This window comes from Ranitomeya variabilis, chromosome 1 (assembly GCF_051348905.1).
Source record: "Ranitomeya variabilis isolate aRanVar5 chromosome 1, aRanVar5.hap1, whole genome shotgun sequence".
Lineage (NCBI taxonomy): Eukaryota > Metazoa > Chordata > Amphibia > Anura > Dendrobatidae > Ranitomeya > Ranitomeya variabilis.
The window spans coordinates 996,984,457-997,006,167 of record NC_135232.1 but is presented as its reverse complement, the minus strand read 5'-3'; the positions used below and the strand labels follow the sequence as shown (position 1 = coordinate 997,006,167).

Genomic DNA, 21,711 nt, shown 5'->3' with positions numbered 1-21,711 from the left:
ACAGCCTGCTGTCTTTTACCCCTGGCTGTGTTGAAGTTGGTGGTGCAAGAGTTACACTAACAGTATGAGGAAGCAGTGGAGGAAGAGGAGTAGGATGCAACATGGACAGAGAAATGTCCAGCAACCCTCTGCCTTCCGCCTTAGCTGCCACTACATTTACCCAGTGGGCAGTTAGGGAGATATAACGTCCCTGCCCATGCTTACTGGTTCACATATCAATGGTTATGTGAAACTTGCCACTGATTGTTACACAGTGCACACCTGATTTTGTCCACATGTATGTAGGGCAGGGATGGCTCGCCTGGGGAATAGTGGCAGCTGGGAAGCACATACTGTGGAACAGCCACCGCCATCAGTTTTTTAAAAACTGACCATCTCCAGCTGGAATTGCAGCACTTCAAAGGCCAGGAATATTGAAATAGTGTCACTCAGTACATGGGTGGGTACTTTATCTCTCTCGAGTGCTTGGGGGATATACACTTCCATGGCAGTGTGGAGATGCTCTGTGAAACTGCTTGGTGGTGCTGGCACATTCTCTCTTTGCGGTGAGCCAGGTGGCCCTGTTGATTAGGAAGAAGAGGCTGAGAGGGTAGCAGACGAGGGAGCAGGAGGAGCCTCATATTTCTTGTTTTTTTCTGGTGTATTCTACTGCAGCTCGTGCTTTGAATTCAGATGCCTCATCATGCATGTGGTGCTCAGGTTCAGAACATTTATGCCTCGCTTTAGGTTCTGACGCCACAGCTTGCAAACAACCCATCTCTTGTCATCAGCATATTGCCTGAAGAAATACCACCCCATGGAGCTGGCTTTGGTGTGCTCAGTTCATCCATAAGGCGGGCAGTAGCCGCAAACCTACTGGCTAGGGGCCACCCGCTATGCTTTGGCACCCTGCTCCCTCTTTTGCTATAGAGCATGACCACCTCCTCTTCCTCCAAAATGAAAGTCACATAGATGGCCTTCACTCCTTGTGGGACCTATGACCTCATCATCCCCTGCATCATCTTCTCCTTTCATACTCCTCACAACTACCCTAACTTTCCAGTCTGCACACTGCAGAAAGCCGCAGCAGTTGGCACCTGTGTTTTGCCATCAGAGATGTGCTATGGTGGTCTGCTGACTGTGTGAGAATGAATAGACTGGAGGACTAGTGCAAACTGAACAAGTGCTTGGGTATCAATGCACTCCATCTGTTTCACTTAAAAAGCATAAGTGACTGATGAATGAATTGGGACGGAGGCTGCTTAGCTGATTTGCAAGGGGGTGAGGTGCCAGCTCTGCACTTTCAGCAGGGGACCAGATAGAAGACAATGCGAAGAAACTGGATGCACTCAGCAATCCAATCAAAAACTGCCACAACATGTTTTGGCCTCACCATTCATCCAGCAATACTCGGGCCTATGGAATTACGCAGAATGTCCTGTCACCTGCGTGCACCAGAGGAAGGTGTTTCATTTAAGCACCTAGAAGGCACAGAATGACCATGTCGTCTCCCTGCAGCAGCTACACCAGCAGCATCACAGCCATATTATCCACAATTTGATGCGCTTCTCTTTTTTTTTTTGCACACCAAAAAAGTGCACAGTAGAGAACAGAAATTGCCCAGCATATTATTACACTCTTAGGGTACTCCGCACCAAATTGTTAGGGCAAGGCACCCAAGGCTGAGAATAGAGTGGCGGCGCAACTCATGATCAGACATTTATACAGCCAATCACAGACATGTCAATACTTGGCATGGCTGTGATGTCTCTGGAAGTGCCCACAGCCAAAAAGTTAATCGATTGGCTACACTGCAGCCTTTCAACAAATTTTGTTCGACATCCGAACTCGAACACTGCAACGGACTTACAGGATAAGTTCATGTTCGGAGCTCAGCACCGTAGACTAGGTGTCTGGTACAAACCCCGAACTTTACTATTCGGAATTACTCATCTCGAGTTACCACATTATTCCCTAGGTGAGCCTTACCATATCTTTGTTACTTTTTAACCTCCTAAAGTAGGGTAACCCTATTTTGTGCACGCTTCCTTCTACAGATCTTTTGGTCTCTGTCAGGCTGGTATACAACATGCGTTTTGCTGATCCAGAAAAACTTAAATTGACTGGGAGTGGGAGGACAATAGCAAAAGAAAAAAAAAAAGCCACAAATATCATGTACATCAGAGGTTAGGAGTTCCGGTTCAATAGCTATACAGTTTGAAACAATTGCATTGATTTTGCTCATGTATGGCCTCATTGATAAAAACAAATGCTGACAAAAGAGTAAAAATATCCAAGTTTTAATTTTTCCAGTTGATGGCCGAAAATAAAAGCAATGACTTGGTGATAACATACTTCAACGTTTTGTCAGGATTTCTTTTCAGCTACGTTGTTACCCACAGATTCTCACGATTCATCTAGTTTTCATCACATTGACTGATCAGGGCTATGGTGAACATAGACAAAACAAACAAGACAATATAGTTTCCCCAATAAGTTTATTTGGATTTCCACAATACAGAGCAACTCCACTTGTCACTTCCAGTTGGTTTGTAATGTAGATGATATAATCAGAATGCCCAAATAGTAACTTCCTCTAGAACTGCATCCATGCTACTGCCATCATCCTTATAACAATCCTTGGAACAACTCTGTTGCTCATGAGATCCCATTATGAAGAATTAGATGGTCCTCTTACAACGCGAAACTTTAGACTTCGGCTATGTGCACACGATGCGGGATTTGCTGCGGAGCCGCAGCGGATTTTTCCATGCAGAAACGCTGCAGATCCGCACTGTGATGTACAGTCCAATGTAAATCAATGGGATAAAAAAAAAAGCTGTGCGGAAAAAATCAGTGCAAAATTGCCGCGGATTTCAAAGAAGTGCATGTCACTTTTGTGCGGATCTGCAGCGTTTCTGCACTCCTCCATGATAAAAATCCGCAGTGGCAAAAACCGCAGAAAATCCACATCAATTCAGCACAAAAACCGCACAAAATCCGCATAAAAACCACGGCAAATCCGCAGCTGCAGAGATGCGGATTTTGTGCAGAAAATTCTGCACCACTTTTCCTACGTGTGCACATAGCCTTTAGGCTCATCAGAATACAATGCACTTTCCAAGGATTATTACAATATTTATGTTACCAGACAGCAGTGGAATAAGCCAGCTGAAGCCTAAACCCCACAATGCGGCTGTTCCTGTGATGGTATGGAGCACAATTGGCTCCCTAATAATGGAGTATCTAATCACAAACTTGGGGTGAAGTGCAGTAGCCATCTTTATTGGTTAGTAGTTCTAGTTTCCCCTTTAATTAGGATTACCATTTTAGTTTTGGCTATTGTGTGTTATTGCTTATTTAGAGGTATTTTACCACTTTTAGGCCTCAGCATTACCGTGAGGAGGTTGGTGTTGCTGTGCTTTAAATATGGTTCATGCATACTGATCAAAATGAAATTTTTTTAATTCGATAGGATAGAAATGTTTTTTCCAAGAAAGTTATGATTTGGGGGTCTAAGTTTTTGTCACTTTGATCATATATGATTACTTTTATTTGTTTTCACATTAAACATATCAAATACAATTAGCGTCCAGTGTCTAGCAGATTTAACAAGGACTCATCATAGGGAAGGCAAAGGACCACAAAAGTTGAGATGTGCAATTAGTGCAATTAAGTATCAAGTTTTTCTTGTCTCCGTTTGCCTGAAACTGTCATGACTGATTGAACATCAAGCAGAATATACATACAGATGAACATTTCCACCATCGGGTACTGTAGGTAGAGCAGTATAAACAGTTGTCAGTGCTTGCAGTATACAGAAGGTAATAAATTTGGGTAGTATTCCACGATTTTCCTAAAGCGTCATACCGTGCAAAGGCTCCACGACAGAAAAAAAGAAAGTCTTCACAGCTCATCAGAGTGGCTCTATCCACTTCAGGGTCTGTCTAACAATGGCCTTAACACTGCAAAACATTAGTGGATGAAACGCTTCCAGCATACAAAATAACATTGCATAAATCACTTCACGCCATGGAACGGAGCATAAAATAAACACATCCACTTTTGTAAGCCGTCTAGGAGAAGAGATGTCTGCCCCCTGCACTTGTCAGCAGTTCTGTACCAAGCTAAGCGCTGTATGGCACATTTTTGGATTCAATGGCAGTATATCTCAATATGAGACATGGCTGCTTTAAGGGTCTCCTCGTGGAATATAACAGAGGAGTGTCAGACGAAGGAAAGAAGAAATAAAATCTGTCCTGGAATGTTCAATAAGTGAAGTGTAATCAGTTGACAGCTCACACTTTCTATCCCCAGCATTAAATAGGGCAGCAAATCTTGACGGATGGCTCAATTCCGGGTTATTCCCTGTTCTCAACAAGCATAAACTAATGGAGTCTTGTACGCTCCTGTAACAGACATGCCCTTGTCACCTCCTTACACTGGAGGATATTACACTGCCCGCTACCAGCAACATATTCCCAATACATTATCAGCCCACATGGTGCCTCAAATTTGATCATCCCTTGAATTTGTAAGGGAGGCAAAATGTCGCACAATGGAAAACCTTTATAATTTTTTTTTTCCAGTTTTTCATACAACTCCTCCATCAGGGCAGAGAGTCCTTCAGTAAGCTGACCTCCTCTTCAGTCACCTCTACGTCTTCTTCATAAATGGCGTTCAGTTGAACATTATCAGCTCGGGGTCGTGGTTTGCCATTTGGGCCATATGGCGGAGTATATCTTTTTTTGTGATAATGCCAAGGAGGCGTCTGAGAAGAAGGAAACAAGCTCAGTTAAAGGAAAGGCAATATTTGAAGAAAAGCTAGCTTAGCCATTGAGAAACAGGAAAGAGAAGATACAACAGTGTCCAGATCAATGAGAGACAACATTAGACCACCACCGATTACGATTGCCAATAGCTTTGCTGATAAAATGGGTCAGGCTTTTCAACAGTAAAGAACTGGAGAATGACAAGCTGATTAAAGGATGATCAGTGTCTTAAATTTACTTATCCTGATGAACTGAGCTTTTTATCGCCTGTGACACCATACTGCGCCAGCACATGGAGAAGAAGACCGCAATATGTGCACCGAAACTATGGATGTCAGATTATAAACAGCTCAGTAATCTTAGCTCATTTCCCTTCTGAATGTGCAAAAAATCAGAGAAGAATTTACTCATGAGAATTTAGTAAGAGATTATTAAATGGGTGAGTAACGTGAATGTTATCCTGGTACAGTATTTCCAAATCTTTCCTTATGGGTAAGTAATACAATATTTCTACCTGAATTGCATCACCCTTACTGTGTAGTGACATAATATTAGGCAGCAAGAACTAACTTACTAGTGATGTTGAACATGAGGTCCTATTTGATTAGCATGTTACAGCAGCAAAGTCGGGCAGATTGATATGTCACAACGCAGCCAATTGCTTGTTAGGCCATGATCGCATTTCCACTTTTATAGGATGCCAAAAAAAAAAAAAATCCACAAATTTGATCTGCTACAAGCTCCATTCATTCATTGGTGACAAAAATGTTCAAAAATGTTTTTGTGACCACAATCAACTTTTTTTTTTTTAAATTGGATCATAAAAACAGTCTGCTCAACTTTTTGTCTGGGCAAAACAAAGCAAACTGGTTTTTTTTAATTTTTTTACAGCATTTAAGTCTATAGAGAGTCTCAATGGATAGTTATCAGTTACTTCATCCATTAAGTTAATGTTTTTTAAGCATAGTTCATACCCAAAACAGTATAGATATAACCACATCTAGTAAAAACTGATCCATTATATAAAAAAAAAATGAAACCAAACTGTGGATCTGTTTTTGCTGTTTCTAAGTAATCCGTTTTTATTTTGTTCTTTAAATACTGGATCCGTTACAAACGAATGACAACTGGACATGTAAACAGAGTCTTAGGCAATCACTTGTTTTTGCATGGGAACAGCAGATTCAACCACAGAACTACATGGCTATTATAACTGGACACTGTTTTCTGGGTAAAATAGATGTTCCTCTGCAAAATAAAATTATTTTTAACAATTAAAAAACAAAAATACAGGGACAGTCAGCTCGACATCTACTGCTCTTACATGCTGCTCACGGATAGGACTGTATGTTCATGTGATCGGTCTTTGCTTAAGAAATTTACAGTTTAGCCAATTTCCAGTACTGTAGTAATATCATCACCGCAGACCTTGCAAAATGCATGAGTTACATGCAACTGCTGAAGGCCAAACAAAAGTAGAGTCTGAAATCTGAATTCTCGTCATAATAAAAACCTCCACCAGGATAACACCACAAAGCGGAACATATTCAGCAGACGCCCTCGTTACTCCGGTTAGTACTTCCGCTTGTGAGAGGACGCATGAAATTCTTCTGTATTGGGAACAAACTGAAAAAGTGAGAACACACTAAAAGCGATCATTGTAAATGATTGACATCTGCAACTAAGTCAAAGCAACCAGCAGAATCTAGCAAGGTGCATTCACAAATGGAGAGCTACAGCAAAGCTTTGGTACATAAGGCTCTATACTAGACTCCGGGCACCAGTTTTTCTACATGTATCATTACAGAGGAGAGCACATGTAACCCAAGGAATTAGCACAGAGGTCAGATGAGGCGAGGGATGATGGAGCTAATGCCAACTCTAATGCAATGCTATGAAATACTGGGGACTTCAGTTAAGGAGAAACTAACACAGAAAATGGGTGATATACCTTTCACATTCTTGTAGTCCCAGCCATAATCCGTGAAACTTTCTTTGCAGGTGATGATTATAATATACAAAATATATGGTGAGTCCAGACTGCAGGAATACCTTTTGCTTACCCTAGAACAGCATGTCTCAGAGTCCGAGTCCTGGCAGTGCCGGGCATCAGTATCAAGCAGAAACGCTCAGAGAGTGCCACCCCGCACGAAAGCACAGGACCTGCCAGTAGGGGGCAGAGGTGGAAACGGGCAATTCTGACTGGTGCTTCTATGGAGGCACTGTGAGCTAGACACTGCGGAGGAGATAGGAACACCAAATACTGCAGTGCGACCTAGGAGGAGTTCTGCTTTATGGGGCTGTGGGAGATGCTATGGGTAGAGGTCTGATCTTCGCCAAAGTGATACCATATTTTAAGTGATATGGAAGGGGGTCGCCTAATTCTCCAGAGTATGGTTCCTTCATAGTTTAGCCGCAAACTGCTGCAGCTGGTCTTTGCCTTTATGGAGCAGCTTCTACATCCCTCACTTCAATAGCCAGAACTGTATGAGCACTTGTTATTGTGGATAAGTTAGCACAGTTAATGGTATTTTGGTGCTGTACATTTACATAATGTATTGAATTTTTTTTTTTTTTACAGTGATGCTACATTTATTTATGCTAGGGGAGCATGTTTTGTAGCAAGTGTGCAGTCTGTCTGTCTTTACTAGGGGGTGAAAGCGGTGTTGCCATTTACCTATGAAAAGGTATATACGATATGTGTTTTACATAGAGTCCTTGATCATCGGGTTACTATTTAGGGCCCTTCTGTACATCCATGACTTTGCACCTAATCTTAGTATGTTATAAGCACTGCTCTTGCTCTGTTGCTAGTATTTGTGATCTCATCGTCATGTTTTTTTTAATTGTTTAATACTTCACATTATATGTATATGCAATAAAGGAAACACCTTTTCAGCTTTAAAAACTCCCTTTCATGTTTTTGTCTAGATCTACTGTGGAGTGAGCCATTTCTATTACAAGATTTTAGGAGCTGAATTTTAGACCTATTGTATTTACCTCGACTATCATGTACATACATGTTCTATATACATACCTGTTATGTATTACTATTTTTGCACAACAAAAACGCAAAAAAAAAAGCGATGGCCTTATTCTGAAAGATATAGCTTTTATTCTGTGGATGGAGTTACCTTTGTGGGACATACTACAGTTGTGCTCAAAAGTTTACATACCCCGGCAGAACTTTTGCTTTCTTGGCCTTTTTTCAGAGAATGTGAATGCTAAAACCAAAAACTTTTCTCCACTCATGGTTAGTAGTTGGGTGAAGCCATTTATTGTCAAACTACTGTGTTTTCTCTTTTTAAATCAGAATGACAACCTAAAACATCCAAATGACTAACCATATGCACAGAAGCTGACTCAAGTGTGTGAATGGCTACTAAAGGTAACATCCCCACCTGTGACCTGTTTGCTTGTAATCAGTGTGTGCATAAATCTGAGTGAGTTTCTGGGATCCAGACAGACTCTTGCATCTTTCACCCAGCCACTGACGTTTCTCGATTGTGAGTCATGGAGAAAGCAAAAGGCCATGTGCACACGCTGCGGATTCCATTGCGGAATTTTCCGCAGCGGATTTGATAAATCCGCAGTGCAAAACCGCTGCGGTTTTTACTGCGGATTTATCGCGGTTTCTATTGCGGTTTCCGCTGTGGGTTTACACCTGCAGTTTTCTATTGGAGCAGGTGTAAACCCGCAGCGGAATCCCCACAAAGAATTGACATGCTGCGGAATATAAACCGCTGCATTTCCGCGCATTGTTTTCAGCAGCATGTGCACTGCGGATTTCATTTCCCATAGGTTTACATTGTACTGTAAACTCATGGGAAACCGCTGAGGACCCGCAGCTGTGGAAACGCTGCGGTTCCGCAGCAAAATCCGCAGCGTGTGCACATACCCAAAGAATTGTCAACGGATCTATGGGGAAAAGGGAGTTGAACTGTATAAAACAGGAAAGGGATACAAAAAGATATCCAAGGAATTGATAATGCCAGTCAGCAGAGTTCAAACTGTGATTAACAAATGGAAAATCAGGGGCTCTGTAAAAACAAAACCACGGTCAGGTAGACCAACAAGACTTTAGTCCACAATTGCCAGGAAAATTGTTTGGGATGCAAAGGAAAACCCACAAACAACATCAGCTGAAATACTGCTCTCTCTGAAAACTAGCGGTGTGGCCGATTCAAGATGCACAATAAGGAGGCACTTGAAGAAAAATGGACTGCATGGTCGAGTCCCCAGAAGAAAGCCATTACTGCACTAATGCCACAAAGTATCTCTCCTACAATACGCAAGACCGCACAGAAACAAACCTCAAAACTTCTGGAACAAGGTAAATTGGAGTGATGAGACCAAAATTGAACTTTTTGGCCACAACCATAAATGTTACATTTGGAGAGAGGTAAACAAGGCCTATGATGAAAGGAACACCATTCCTACTGTAAAGCACAGAGGTGGATCACTAATGTTTTGGGGATGTATGAGCTACAAAGGCACAGGAAACTTGGTCACAGTTGAAGAAAAGATGAATGCAGCACGTTAACAGCAAATACTGGAGGTAAATTTGCAATCATCAGCCCGAAAGCTGCAAATGGTAAGTACTTGGATGTTCCAACATGACAAAGATCTAAAACGCAAGGCCAAGTCGACCTGTCATTGGCTACAGCAGAACAAAGTGAAGGTTCTGGAGTGGCCATCTTAGTCTCCTGACCTCAATATCAGTGAGCCACTTTGGGGAAATCTCAAGCGCGCATTTCATGCTAGACAGCCCAGGAATTTACAGGAAATAGGTGCTTTTTGTCAAGAAGAGTGGGCAGCTTTACCATCTGAGAAAATAAAGAACCTCATCCACAACTACCACAAAAGACTTCAAGCTGTCATTGATGTTAGAGGGGGCAATACACGGTATTAAGAAATGGGGTATGTGAACTTTTGATCAGGGTTATTTGGATGTTTTGGGCTATCATTATGATTTAAAAAGAGAAAACACAGTAGTTTGACAATAATTGGCGTCACCCAACCACTAACCATGAGTGGAGAAAAAGTTCTGGTGTTATCATTCATATTCTCTGGAAAAAGGCCAAGAAAGCAAAAATTCTGCCGCAGTATGTAAACTTTTGAGCACAACTGTATATTTGACTTGCGTACTATTCTGGGCTCTAAACATATTTTTAATCACAGTGTCATGTTTTACAAAATGAAGACAAAAACAAAAAGCCATCCTGGCATTCTTTAACTTGTTTTTTTCTCTAATCCCATGTTTACGCTGAGGAAATAACAACATTACTTTATTCTGCAAGTCAGAAAAATTGCATAGTTTCTTAATGTTTTTTGTGTTTCCGAATGTTTGTGGCAGGGTTAGTAACTTGACTTTTTTCTGACTATTTTTTATAGATATAGGAAAACTATAATAAATCATTATGATTTTAAAAGTGTTGCATGTCTACAGCCCAAAAATCAGATATGAAGACATTAATGAATTCACTGTAAAATGATTATTTTGACTGTAATTAGTATACCGTGTCTTTCATCTTCAAAAACAATCATCGACACCTTTTTTTTTTTATGGACAGGTCAAAAAAGTGCTCTATTTTATGGTCTGTCCTGAAATTTCTGGATGGTTGGCAACCCTGGTGTAACAAATTTATTTCTAGGATGACCAAATTGTGTGAGGGTGCAGTTCTTTTTTGCAGATTTTATTGATACCATTCAGAAATTATGATCAATTTTTAATCCGGGGTTTCTTCTAGAGACGAGAAAAAAAAAATTCCAGAATTTCTGTTATCATTGTATCACAGTGGTAACTGTTCAGCTCAAAAAACAAGATATTTTATAGTTTGGGTAGTTACAAATCTGGCAATCACTTGTCTAATGCACTACTTCAGTATTTAAGTGTATTAGCCTGTCACCGCTTTACAGTCCATTTAGACAGGAGGAATGAGGCCCATTAATGCTCGATAATCTACTACATACGATATACAAGTCGATGGCTGCTTGTTTACAGTTCTGAAAACATGGGTCAGCAGAGTCCGATGGGAACAGAATGAACGCTAATACGATTGTTCTGTCACCATACATCATGTTGTTCACAGCACATCTATTAAAAGGAGCTTTTATCAGTGTCCATCAACATGATGCTGTAAAGAGCCAATGATTTTTTCCATACAGGCATAAATTATTTGCTCACCTGATGAATGAGTGTTATGATCATTCTTGGAGTGGTTGCAGGCATGTTTACACAGGTCCATCATCCTTAACCAGCCTTCTTATGACTAAAAGGTGTCCAGTTTATATTTCAGTAACTATTCTCAATCCTTCACAGGACAGAAAGATCCCCCATTAAGTCGTTTGGGAAGTAGGGTGTAAAGAGTGCATTTAGTATATGCACCCACAAGTTCATCTTTATTATATCATTGAGATACCCTAATCTTCTAGAATGCAGTGAAGACGACAGGGCACCTCTTACCCTTTTATGAATTGTAAAAAAAAAAAATTAAAGGAGCCTGGAAGAAAGTGGTCCCTTATTAAAGGGAATCCGAAGCCACAGTCCTACAGATGGGATCATAACTCACAGTTCAGTTTTCATAGCCATTGCATTATTGTGCATGAGCTCTCTGAAAGAAATTATCTATATATGTATTCACATATATGAGACACATCTGACAATGGAAATCATTATCGGACAATGGAAATAATTAAGAAAATGACATAAAGGTGTACCTTCTGTTAGTTTCTTGGGGATTTTTTTTTTTTTTTTTAAACAAAAAAGCGGTACATAAGAAAACAGAAAAAGTTGTATCATACTCTAAGGAAAACTGGCATTCATCTCACCATTCACCAGCTTGTAGTCTCCCTATCCTTGCCAATAGGCTGCCTGCCAATGTTCAGAAGCCATCCTAGGGCCTCAAAAAGATTCAGTATCAGAGAGATATATAGATTTTTTTCTCTCTGGAAGAATGGCTGTCCTGGGCACATCACTGGCATAATACTAGAAGAGCATGCCCACTTCATTAGGCATAAACAGAAAAATCTGTATTTTCAAGGGAATTTACATATAAAAAGATCTAAAACGATAATGTCTGACTGCACATCATCTTTTACACGTTGATAGATTTCTAGGGTGGGAATGTGATACTTTCTAACAATAGTAATGCTGTACAGGGACATGGATGTAACAAAGTCAGTCGAAGCTTTAGGCTCTGTCCATTTGCCAAACACAACTATCTGATACCTATGGCTTAAAGGAAATGTTACCCCTATTAGTATTATGACTTGCTTGTGTGTGTGGATGCAACATGTACTAGGTAAGCAAAGTGCAACCCTGCAGTCTAGACCTGTCAATAAGTCAAGTCCCCCTTTAATTGGTCCATTGCGAAAGACGGGTGAAGAACTTTTACAAACATGTGCTGGTGTATTGAGACTGCAGAGCCGTTGCGGATGTCTAGTCCTAGCAGGAATACTTTATATGACCAGGTGAGAGCACATGTATATAACATACTACTACTACCATCGCACATTTAGGTCACCCCAGCATGTGCTTCTGACCACTCTTTTTATTTTGTGCCTACAATCTAATAGCCAGAAAGCAAGCCATAGCCATTTATATCTAATGCTAGATGAGCTACTCAAATGTTAGGATTTTTTAATAAGTCTCAGTAAAGAGCTGGTGCCTACTACGTTGCTTTGCTAATCATATGTCAAATAGATCGGAAATGCTGAGCAGCGGTGTCTGCCGGCTGCAGAGCCCAATGAGAACTTTCAGCCATGGCCGTCAGCGGCTGCGATCGGCTGGAGCAATGTGCTCTTCAGTTGACCTGGTGATGTGTGTGAACAGTTGTCAAATTTCATGCTTCCTGCCTCCTAAGAAGTGACTACAAGTTAGAGGCGCTTTGTCTAATCACCAAGGGTTCCACGTGCTGCTTTAGATTCTCGAGATGTTCTAATATGTTCTTCTTTGTGATGATCCCCAAGACAGTCCTGAAACAGATCATGTTATGCTAATAACTGAGTTGGAACTACAAATGGAGAAAACAAAAAGAATGAAGCAACAGAAAATAATGGCAATGTTATGGGCTGAGGGGTGGAATGGCGGACAAACAACTAGAGGCTTTGTCAAAGTTTACATAAAAATAAAAAAAAAAGAGAAATATAAAACCATACACTTCTTAGTCTTAAGATAACCCTGAGGAGCTGCTTAGTATCAGCACCCTGTCTATCGTAGGTGTCAGGAACATACAACATGTAGTGTGAGCCATAATAATGGCACAATGTGAAATCTTACCAATATTAGTACTGCAGTGAGCTGACAAACTGTTAGAATAGCAGAGACATGGACATGTGATAAGAGTCCTGGCAACAGGCACTACGCCATATCTCAGGATTCTGAGCAAACCAGACTACAATCTGTACACATTTTAGTGGCTTGTGGACTGAATAGATTTTTAGCAGTGGTTTATTTGCTGTGATCACTCCCTGTCTTCTAACACACTTCTGTACTACGCTGCCATTGTAGCGATGCTCAGTAATCGCTCAACTTCGGAATGAATTAAATGAAGCAAGGGTTAAGGAACAGGTGGAAAGTCTCCGTAGTTTGTAAGCAGAACATCTATTAGGACAGGAGATACGGCTATTAATAGCTGCACGGTATGTCAGTATTACTTCCATGGACAAATACTACAGCTGTTATTGTGAGAGCATGCCATAATGCAGAGAGACAGCCATTAGTAACGTGCCCACTAGTGACGAGCGAATACTCTCATTGCTCGGGTGGTCTCCGAGTACTTATGACTGCTCAGAGATTTAGTTTTCCTTGCCGCAGCTAGATGATTTGTGACTGTTAGACAGCTTGATAACATGTGGGGATTCCCTAGCAACCAGGCAACCCCCACATGTACTCAGGCTGGCTAATAGCTGCAAATCATGCAGCTGAATCAACAAAAACTAAATCTCTGAACACTAACAAATACTCGGAAACCACCCGAGCAACAAGTACACTCGCTCATCACTAGTGCCCACAATATGAACACAGTGAAGCCCAGAGCCAAAGCAGTCTGCTTTATCCCCAACATGACTATCACTATCAAATTGGAAAAGCGCACTGATAATGTGCATGCAGCCTGAACCATTGGCCATTTCATCAGTAAAACAAGTGGATACAGAGTACAAGGCTATGTCTCTAGGAATATATGCGCCAATGTAACTTTATACTAGACCTTCTAATCAAGACACAGACGTCATATCACTAGGAAGTCGTTCTCTGGTTTATGTAACTAAAGTTTAAAGGATAACTTAACATTAAGAAAAACCTTTGATTTATTATAATCACACGTCATAAGTTTAGATCGATGGAAATCTGAGTCCTGAGACCCTCACCAATCACTGAAAAAAAAGGGGCAGGAGAATGTGGAATCCTTGAAGAGACATGTGAACACTCATAGAAAGTTTATGGGCCCATTTTATTTTAAACAGTTACTCTAATTATTGTAGGGCGAAATGTATCACTAGTGCTACAACTCTTCACTTAAAGCGAACCTGTCATCAGGATTTTAGTCAGTAAACTACAGACACTGTCAGGTTGGCGCCGTTATACTGATTCTAACGATATCTTGGTTGATGAAATCCGTCTTGTGGTTGCTTAATCTTTACTTGTAGTTTTCAGTTAATGATATGCTCCTGGGTGGTCTGTGGGGGGTATATATGTGGTGCCCTGCTTACATATTCATCTGTATGGCTTATGAGAGGTCACTGATCCCTAACTTATGTACTGCATAGAATATTGTTACATAGTTATCAAGTTATGTACTGAAGGCTGAAAAAAGACCTGGGTCCATCAAGTTCAACCTTTCTCCACCAATTGTACATTTTTTTTTTAACATCATTTTTATTAAAAATTTTGAGAAAACAAGTTAACAAACCAGACTGTATGCAATAATCCTCCTACGCAGACAGGACAGATCTAGACATCGTTAACAAATTTGTCTAGTAATACATAAAGAACAAAAAAAAATTAACACAAACCTTTAGGCCATCAACATCCATCCTATCAAGTGATTCAGCTGACCGTGTATATTACTAAAACCATCATGAAAAAAAACTTTTATTCATAAGCAAAATATAAACCCTGGTCTGTTTCCTCTCTCCCCAACTTCAAAAATAATCTGGGATTACTACGCCTACATTTAAGTCCTCCAATACAGCTCTGGCAAAAACTAAGAGACCACTGCACACAGTTTTATAAAAATCAGCTTCTCTACACGTCTGACAGCCATTCCATGCCAGTTTCAGTTGAATTCCAACCAGAGTACACTTCATACTACTGAATGTGCTTCTGATTAGGTGATCACCTGAACCAAATTTTATTTAATGAAGGAAACTATAAAAAACACTGCAGCAGCGTTCACAATCCTCTTGCAATAGGACAAGCTGGATGGCAAAACAAGTGCTAGTAATATCCCAAAAGTAATAGGAATTAAAAAATAACTTAACCATGCTAAAGGAGTTGAAAAGAAAAGTCTTGAGTGAGGAAAAGAAGGGCTCAATTCTGGCTTTACTAGCAGAGGGACACTGAGCGTCATTTTGCCTCCATCCTTAAAATTTCCAAGACGGCAGTCCATTACAACAAGGTCAAGCAGCAGAAATTGGGGACAACAAAGTCACACACTGGCATAGGGTGAAACTGACCGGGATGACAGTCATCTTATTCGAATGTCACTCAGCAACCACAGTATGACATCAAGTGACCTACAAAAGGAATGGCAAATGGCAGCTGGGGTGAAGTGCACGGCAAGAACAGTTCGTAACAGGCTCCTAGAGGCAGGGCTCAAGTCATGTAAAGCTAGAAAAAAAAGTGTTTCATCAATGAGAAACAAAGGAGAGCCAGGCTGACATTTGCCAAAGACCATAAGGCTTGAACCATAGAGGACTGGAGTAAGGTAATCTTTGACGAGTCTAATTTTCAGCTTTGCCCAACACCTGGTCATCTAATGGTTAAACAGAGACCTGGAGAGGCGTACAAACCACAGGGTCTTACACCCACTGTGAAATTTGGTGGAGGATCGGTGATGATCTGGGAATGCTCCAGCAAGGCTGGAATTGGGCAGGTTGTTCTTTGCGAAGGAAGTATGAATCAAGCCACATACAAGGTTATCCTGGAAAAACAGTTGATTCTTTCTGCTCAGGCAAATGTTCCAACTCCGAGGACTGTTTTTTCCAGCAGGACAATGTGCCATTCCACACAAAAAGGTCAATCAAGGTGCGGATGAAGGACTACCACATAAAATCCCTGTCATGGCCAGCCCAATCTCCAGACCTGAACCCCAATGAAAACCTCTGGAATGTAATCAAGAGGAAGATGGATAGTCACGAGCCATCACACAAAGAAGAACTGCTTACATTTTTGTACCAGGAGTGGCATAAGGTCACCCAAAAGCAGTGTGAAAGACTCATGGAAAGAATGCCAAGACGCATGAAAGCTGTGATTAAAAATCATGGTTATTCCACAAAATATTGATTTATGAACTCTTCCTGAGTTAAAAACATTAGTATTGTTGTTTCTGATTATGAACTGGTTTTCTTTGCATTATTTGAAGTCTGCAAGCAATGCATTTTTTTGTTATTTTGACCATTTCTCGTTTTCAGAAAATAACTACAAAATGTATTGCTTGGAACTTTGGAGACATGTTGTCAGTAGTTTATAGAATAAAAGAACAATTTACATTTTACTCAAAAATATACTTATAAAGAGAAAAATCAGACAAACTGAAAATTTAGCAGTGGTCTCTTAAAGGGAACCTGTCACCTGAATTTGGCGGGACCTGTTTTGGGTCATATGGGCGGGGTTTTCGGGTGTTTGATTCACCCTTTCCTTACCCGCTGGCTGCATGCTGGCCGCAATATTGGATTGAAGTTCATTCTCTGTCCTCCAATATTGCCTTGCGCTGGCGTGTACTCCGGAGGACAGAGAATGAACTTCAATCCAATATTGCGGCCAGCATGCAGCCAGCGGGTAAGGAAAGGGTGAATCAAACACCCGAAAACCCCGCCCATATGACCCAAAACAGGTCCCGCCAAATTCAGGTGACAGGTTCCCTTTAATTTTGCCAGAGCTGTATATACCAGGCTGTAGACAAAAGATTTAACCATATTCTCCTTTTCCCTGAAGAGCAACAATTCACAATAAACTGCTTTCATTTCAAAAAGAAACTTGCCTGCTTGTTTTTCTTTATTACATAGAGCATCCTGCTATTCTACCTCCATGAAATGTTTCATTTGTGCCATCATTTCTGCGATGGGGGTAAGTCTGGATCTAGCCCAGTATTTAAGAAGCATTTTCTTTGCCAATATACGGTAAGCAAGCTATGCAGCAATTTGGGATAACGTCCTATCTTCTTGTTAGGAGCATCTGTCCTATCCCAGAAGTGAAATAAGGCTAAGTAGGGAGACAGGGAACAGCCCGATCCCCAAAAGGTATTGATCAAGTTTGATACCAAACAAACCCCAAAAAGAGACTGATGCAGGACAAGACCAAAAGACCACGTACAAGGTCAGAGTTAGAGAGAAGGCATTTAGGACAAGCCGTTAGTCTATTGGATAGAGGATCTTTTATGGGTATACTGAAAGCATAGATGGCCCCACGCATGATTTTACACGGAGTCTCTCTCCACGTTTCGTTTACAATGTGTTTCCTAAAAAAGCTCCACCCCGCTCTAGTCTTGCAGGGAATCTCTACATCGTTCAATTGCGGTTTCCAATATTTAAAGGTGATGTCCGGGTGCACCCCCAGCAAATTAGATTTCATTACAGAATAAAGAACCGATATTGAAGGGGTACCCATGGGAGATCAAATAAAATCCAACTCATTTTGGGCAACCTCAAATGTAACGTCTTTTAAGTTGGCCATAATGGAGCATTTGATTTGCTCGTATTGAAAATAGTGTTGGGGAGCTAGGTTATATTTTTTTTAGACATTCTGCACAAGTTAGCCATCTCAATTCAGTTAGATGGAGAAGATGAGAGACTGTATTTATTCCCGCCTGTTGCCATTTTGAAAAAAAATTATTTCCCTACCCTGAGGGAATTCGGGGTTCCGCCATAATGGAAGGTGTTTTTAAATTCTGAAAGGCCAAACTTTTTCCTCACTGCCTTCCAAGTGGAGATAGTGTCCCTAAGAATAACCAATCTCCTTACTTCATTAGGCAATAAGGCAATACGGGAATGGAGGAGAGCAGTTAAGTTAAAGGGGTATACAATCGCATTCCAGTGTGTGATCAGCGTACATGTGTCTTTTGTGAAGAACTCAGAAGTCCCGACCTTGTCAGGTGATTTAAATTCTCAAAAAGAACCTTCCGGATCCTTCAAAACGTAAGGAAGCCGGGTAACAGAGTTGAAAGCGGATTTTTTTCTTGTGTAGCCTGGTGCATATGGAACTGAAAGCCCTGCGTTTTCTGGTTACCTCCATAGAATAGTCCTCGAAAAGCAGTATTTTATGGCCTTGAATGATAAGTGTTTGATTCAGCTGCCTGTATGCTCGAATAATGTCCATTTTATAATTGAAATCCAGAAACTTCATGATAACTTAAAGTATAAGTGCATACCGGTTATTGGAAGAAGATGGTGGAGGACCAATCCTGTGAATTCTCTCCACCTTGTTGCTCTCAGGTAGTTTTAGAGCTCCTGGAACATTTTCACATAAAGGCTTCAGGGCATAGTGTGAATATGACTCCAGTAATCCCACTAAAAAGTAGATTGCTTCTGTGGGAACGATTTTCTAGGTCATCAATGCGATCTCTCAAAAGCAAGTTTTCAGAGGCGATAGCTACCACTTTGGCATGATCATCATTAGAAACATCCTTGATTGATGATACTCGCGTTTCCAATTCAGCCAGCTGCTCAACCTGCTCATCCTGTCTATCTTGTAGGCCCTTCAGGGCAGAATTAAGAGTGGATTCTATTATGGTTTTGAATTCCAGTAGTAATTTAGCCGTGACCTCAATAGCTAGGTCAGAAGGATCCATTTGAATTTCCCCTTTATTTGGAATAGAGGTGCGGGGCAGTTTGAGGGAATGATCCAACTTCTCCCCACTCTCTGTTTGAGAATATTGTTCATCTTGATCAAGAGTGGGAGCCATTTTAGGGAGGTCAGAGACGTCAAAAAGACAGGAGGAGATAGACTTTTTGCCCACTACGAAGGAGATAGTCCATACAAGCAAATATTATTAAAAGATCGCTTTTGCTTGGTGTCGGCTTCAAAGACCATGAGGAGGTTAAAGTCAAACGTCAAGTGGCTCAATGATATAAGCAGGGGGATGAGCATAAGCGGTAATCAGGATTCACATGGTTGGTGCCTAAGCCGGAAGACCTACAGTCCCCTATTTTGCAGCGGTGATTGTCCAATGCTCAAAATAGAATATCACAAAGGTAGCCCCACTCATTAGCCAGTTAAGAACTCTGGCTGTAATAGAATATGCCCAGACACCACATAGCAGCAGATTATCAGGCCAGAGCACCAGGATAGTGAAAGCAGGGACTGAAATATGCTTTGAAACATGTAATTGAGATTTTCCAGGTGCCCTGATGTACATACAAACAACAGACTGTTCAACAGGTCAAGTGAGGGAGATATTACTCAGATTATAATGGAGGAGTCACCTCCAGGTTCCAGCATCTTGCAAGTGCTGCATTTAGAAAGTGCTGGCAGTTCCACATGTATCCCATACATTGCCTTACTCCTAGCACTTCAATAAGATCTTCGGGGGGAGACAGACACAGGGCACTGGCCTCCGGCAAGTCTCCCCTCCGCTCTCGCCAGGCAGAGACACCACCCAGGGCTGACAGGGCCCCCACACACGCCGGTCCTCCGCGGACAGCAAGGGGAGGGGGGGAGGCTGGTTGGAGAGGAGACCCTGTTGATCGGCACCACAGGACCTCACAGGGGCAACGGCGCACACTCCACGTATCGCCGCCTCCAGTCCACCGCAGAAGGAGAGGTAGGTACCTCCGCTGGAGTCTCAGAGGGGAACCCACTCCAGAGGACTCACTCTGAGACGACTGATATCTTCATCCGGGGGGCCCGTCAGGAGCAGAGACAGGAGCCAGAAGAGCACTCACACAATCAAAATGGCAGCTATCACACTCCACAGCCCTGTTCCCCAGCCCGAGACTCCGGTCCTCCTCAACAAAGGGGTCCGAGGAGGCCAGGACTGGCCCTCAGATGTTCTCCAGGTGGGCAGCAGTCAGGAGGGTGCAGCCTGGGAGGTTGGATCCCAGACTTTAAGTCCAAGAACGCCCTTAGCTTGATAACAAACAGGAGCTCTGGAAGGCATGTCCTGCTCCTTCACCAATTGTACATTTCGTCACTAATCTAACTATAACCCACAATGTTATGTGTATCAAGGCAATCCTCCAGCCCTTTTTTAAAAGCTGTTATAGTGTCGGCCATTACTACCTCCTGTGGTAGGGCATTCCACAGTTTGACTGCTATAAAAGTGCCACCGCCATTTTGCAGGAGGAAAAAAATGTGGTTGCAGAAAAATGGTGCCAGTGCTTGCGCAGTAGCATCTATTTGCTTGCCCATAGATGCTACAGCACAGACGCCGCTATTTTGCTGCAGGCATTTTTTTTCCTACAGTAAAATGTTGGCTGTGTTTGCACCGTAGCATCTATTGGCAAGCGATAGATGCTACTGTGCATGTGCCGACACCATTTTGCTGAAGGAAAAAAATTTGGCTGCAGCAAAATGGCGCCAGCACTTGCACAGTAGCATCTATGGGTAAGAGTTAGATGCTACTGAACAGGCGTCGCTACAGCGCCATTTTGCTGGATGTAATTTTTTTTTCTAACCCCACAATATTCTAAGTATTAATGTAAAATAGGGGGCAAGCACCCACAAAGGTCACCCTGGAGCACGAGAATATCTACGGTAACTACAAATGCAGATTAAATCATCCACAAGACGGATATCACCACCCAAGGCATCACTGTAATTAGTATAACGCCAACCTGACACTGCCTGTAGGTTACTGAGCACAGTCCTGCTGACAGGTTCACTTTAGCTTTCTAAGGATATTACAAGTCATTCAGAAATCTCTGGCCTGTGTTAAGAAGCTTCGTTATATGAGCATATAGGTCTGTGGTGACTTGTAATGGCCTCCAGTATGGTATATTATACTATTATACAATATTTGATAGAACCAGAAAAACCCTTAAAGAGAGTAATCATTTTAAATTTTTATTTCATAAAGTCAATAGTATAAAAATAATCAACTTTATAATATAAACTTAATCAGAGAAAACTGCTTCTATCTCTGCCAGAATTGATCGGTCATTATCAAAATTCTCAATTCTGAGGTGAAATCTGTATTCAGTGAAGCAGACGTTGCCATCACAGATAGGAGATGGCAGCTAGTGCTGATGAGATTCTATGTAAGGGGGATGTGGAGATAGGAGGAGCTCTGTCTCTAGCTCCTCCCCCTTATCTACATAGAATTGTATCTGTAGTTACTGCCATCTCCTGTCTCAGTAATGGGAGAGTCCGTCTTCACTGAATACAGATTTTACCTCAGAATTGAGAAAAAAAGCAGACTTATCTGATAAGGTAGATTATAAAGTTTCTTATTTTAATGTTGATTTATTAAATAAAAATTAAAATGACAGCTACTTCTTAAAGAAGCCCTCGCATGAGGTTTCTTTTTTTTTTTACACTAAATGTATGTATAAGTGTATGCAGTGTGTACATCTTATACTCACCTACCGCCTCCTTCGGGATCCAGTGCCGTTCAGATCCTCTTCTCAGTGACGTCACTGCTCTTCAGACGCTCCAGATCACTCTATACATGAGCCTTAATTCTCTTTTACAATGTAAGCCTATGGAGCCTTGCTCAGATGCTAAGTAGACAATGTAAAAGCCACTTCACTGCGCTCTGTGTGACCCAGAGACTCTGAAGAGCAGTGACATCACTGAGAA

The 21,711-nt window shown here is 41.5% G+C and overlaps 1 protein-coding gene across 5 annotated transcripts in view; it reads right to left on the bottom strand.

The window, feature by feature from the left end:
- Positions 1-2,460: 2,460 nt before the first annotated feature.
- The window catches only part of CLCN3 (chloride voltage-gated channel 3), a 146,296-nt gene continuing 127,045 nt past the window's right edge, over positions 2,461-21,711 (bottom strand). For 3 of the 5 annotated variants that reach the window (XM_077279492.1, XM_077279493.1, XM_077279494.1), the window contains 2 exons: positions 12,653-12,728; positions 2,461-4,750 (listed from right to left, as the gene is read on the bottom strand). In XM_077279492.1, coding sequence (XP_077135607.1) covers positions 4,589-4,750; positions 12,653-12,728 — 238 coding nt within the window. In that variant the 3' untranslated portion in view covers positions 2,461-4,588. The remainder of the gene's footprint in view (positions 4,751-12,652; positions 12,729-21,711) is intronic. The other 2 variants (XM_077279495.1, XM_077279497.1) reach the window with 1 other exon arrangement.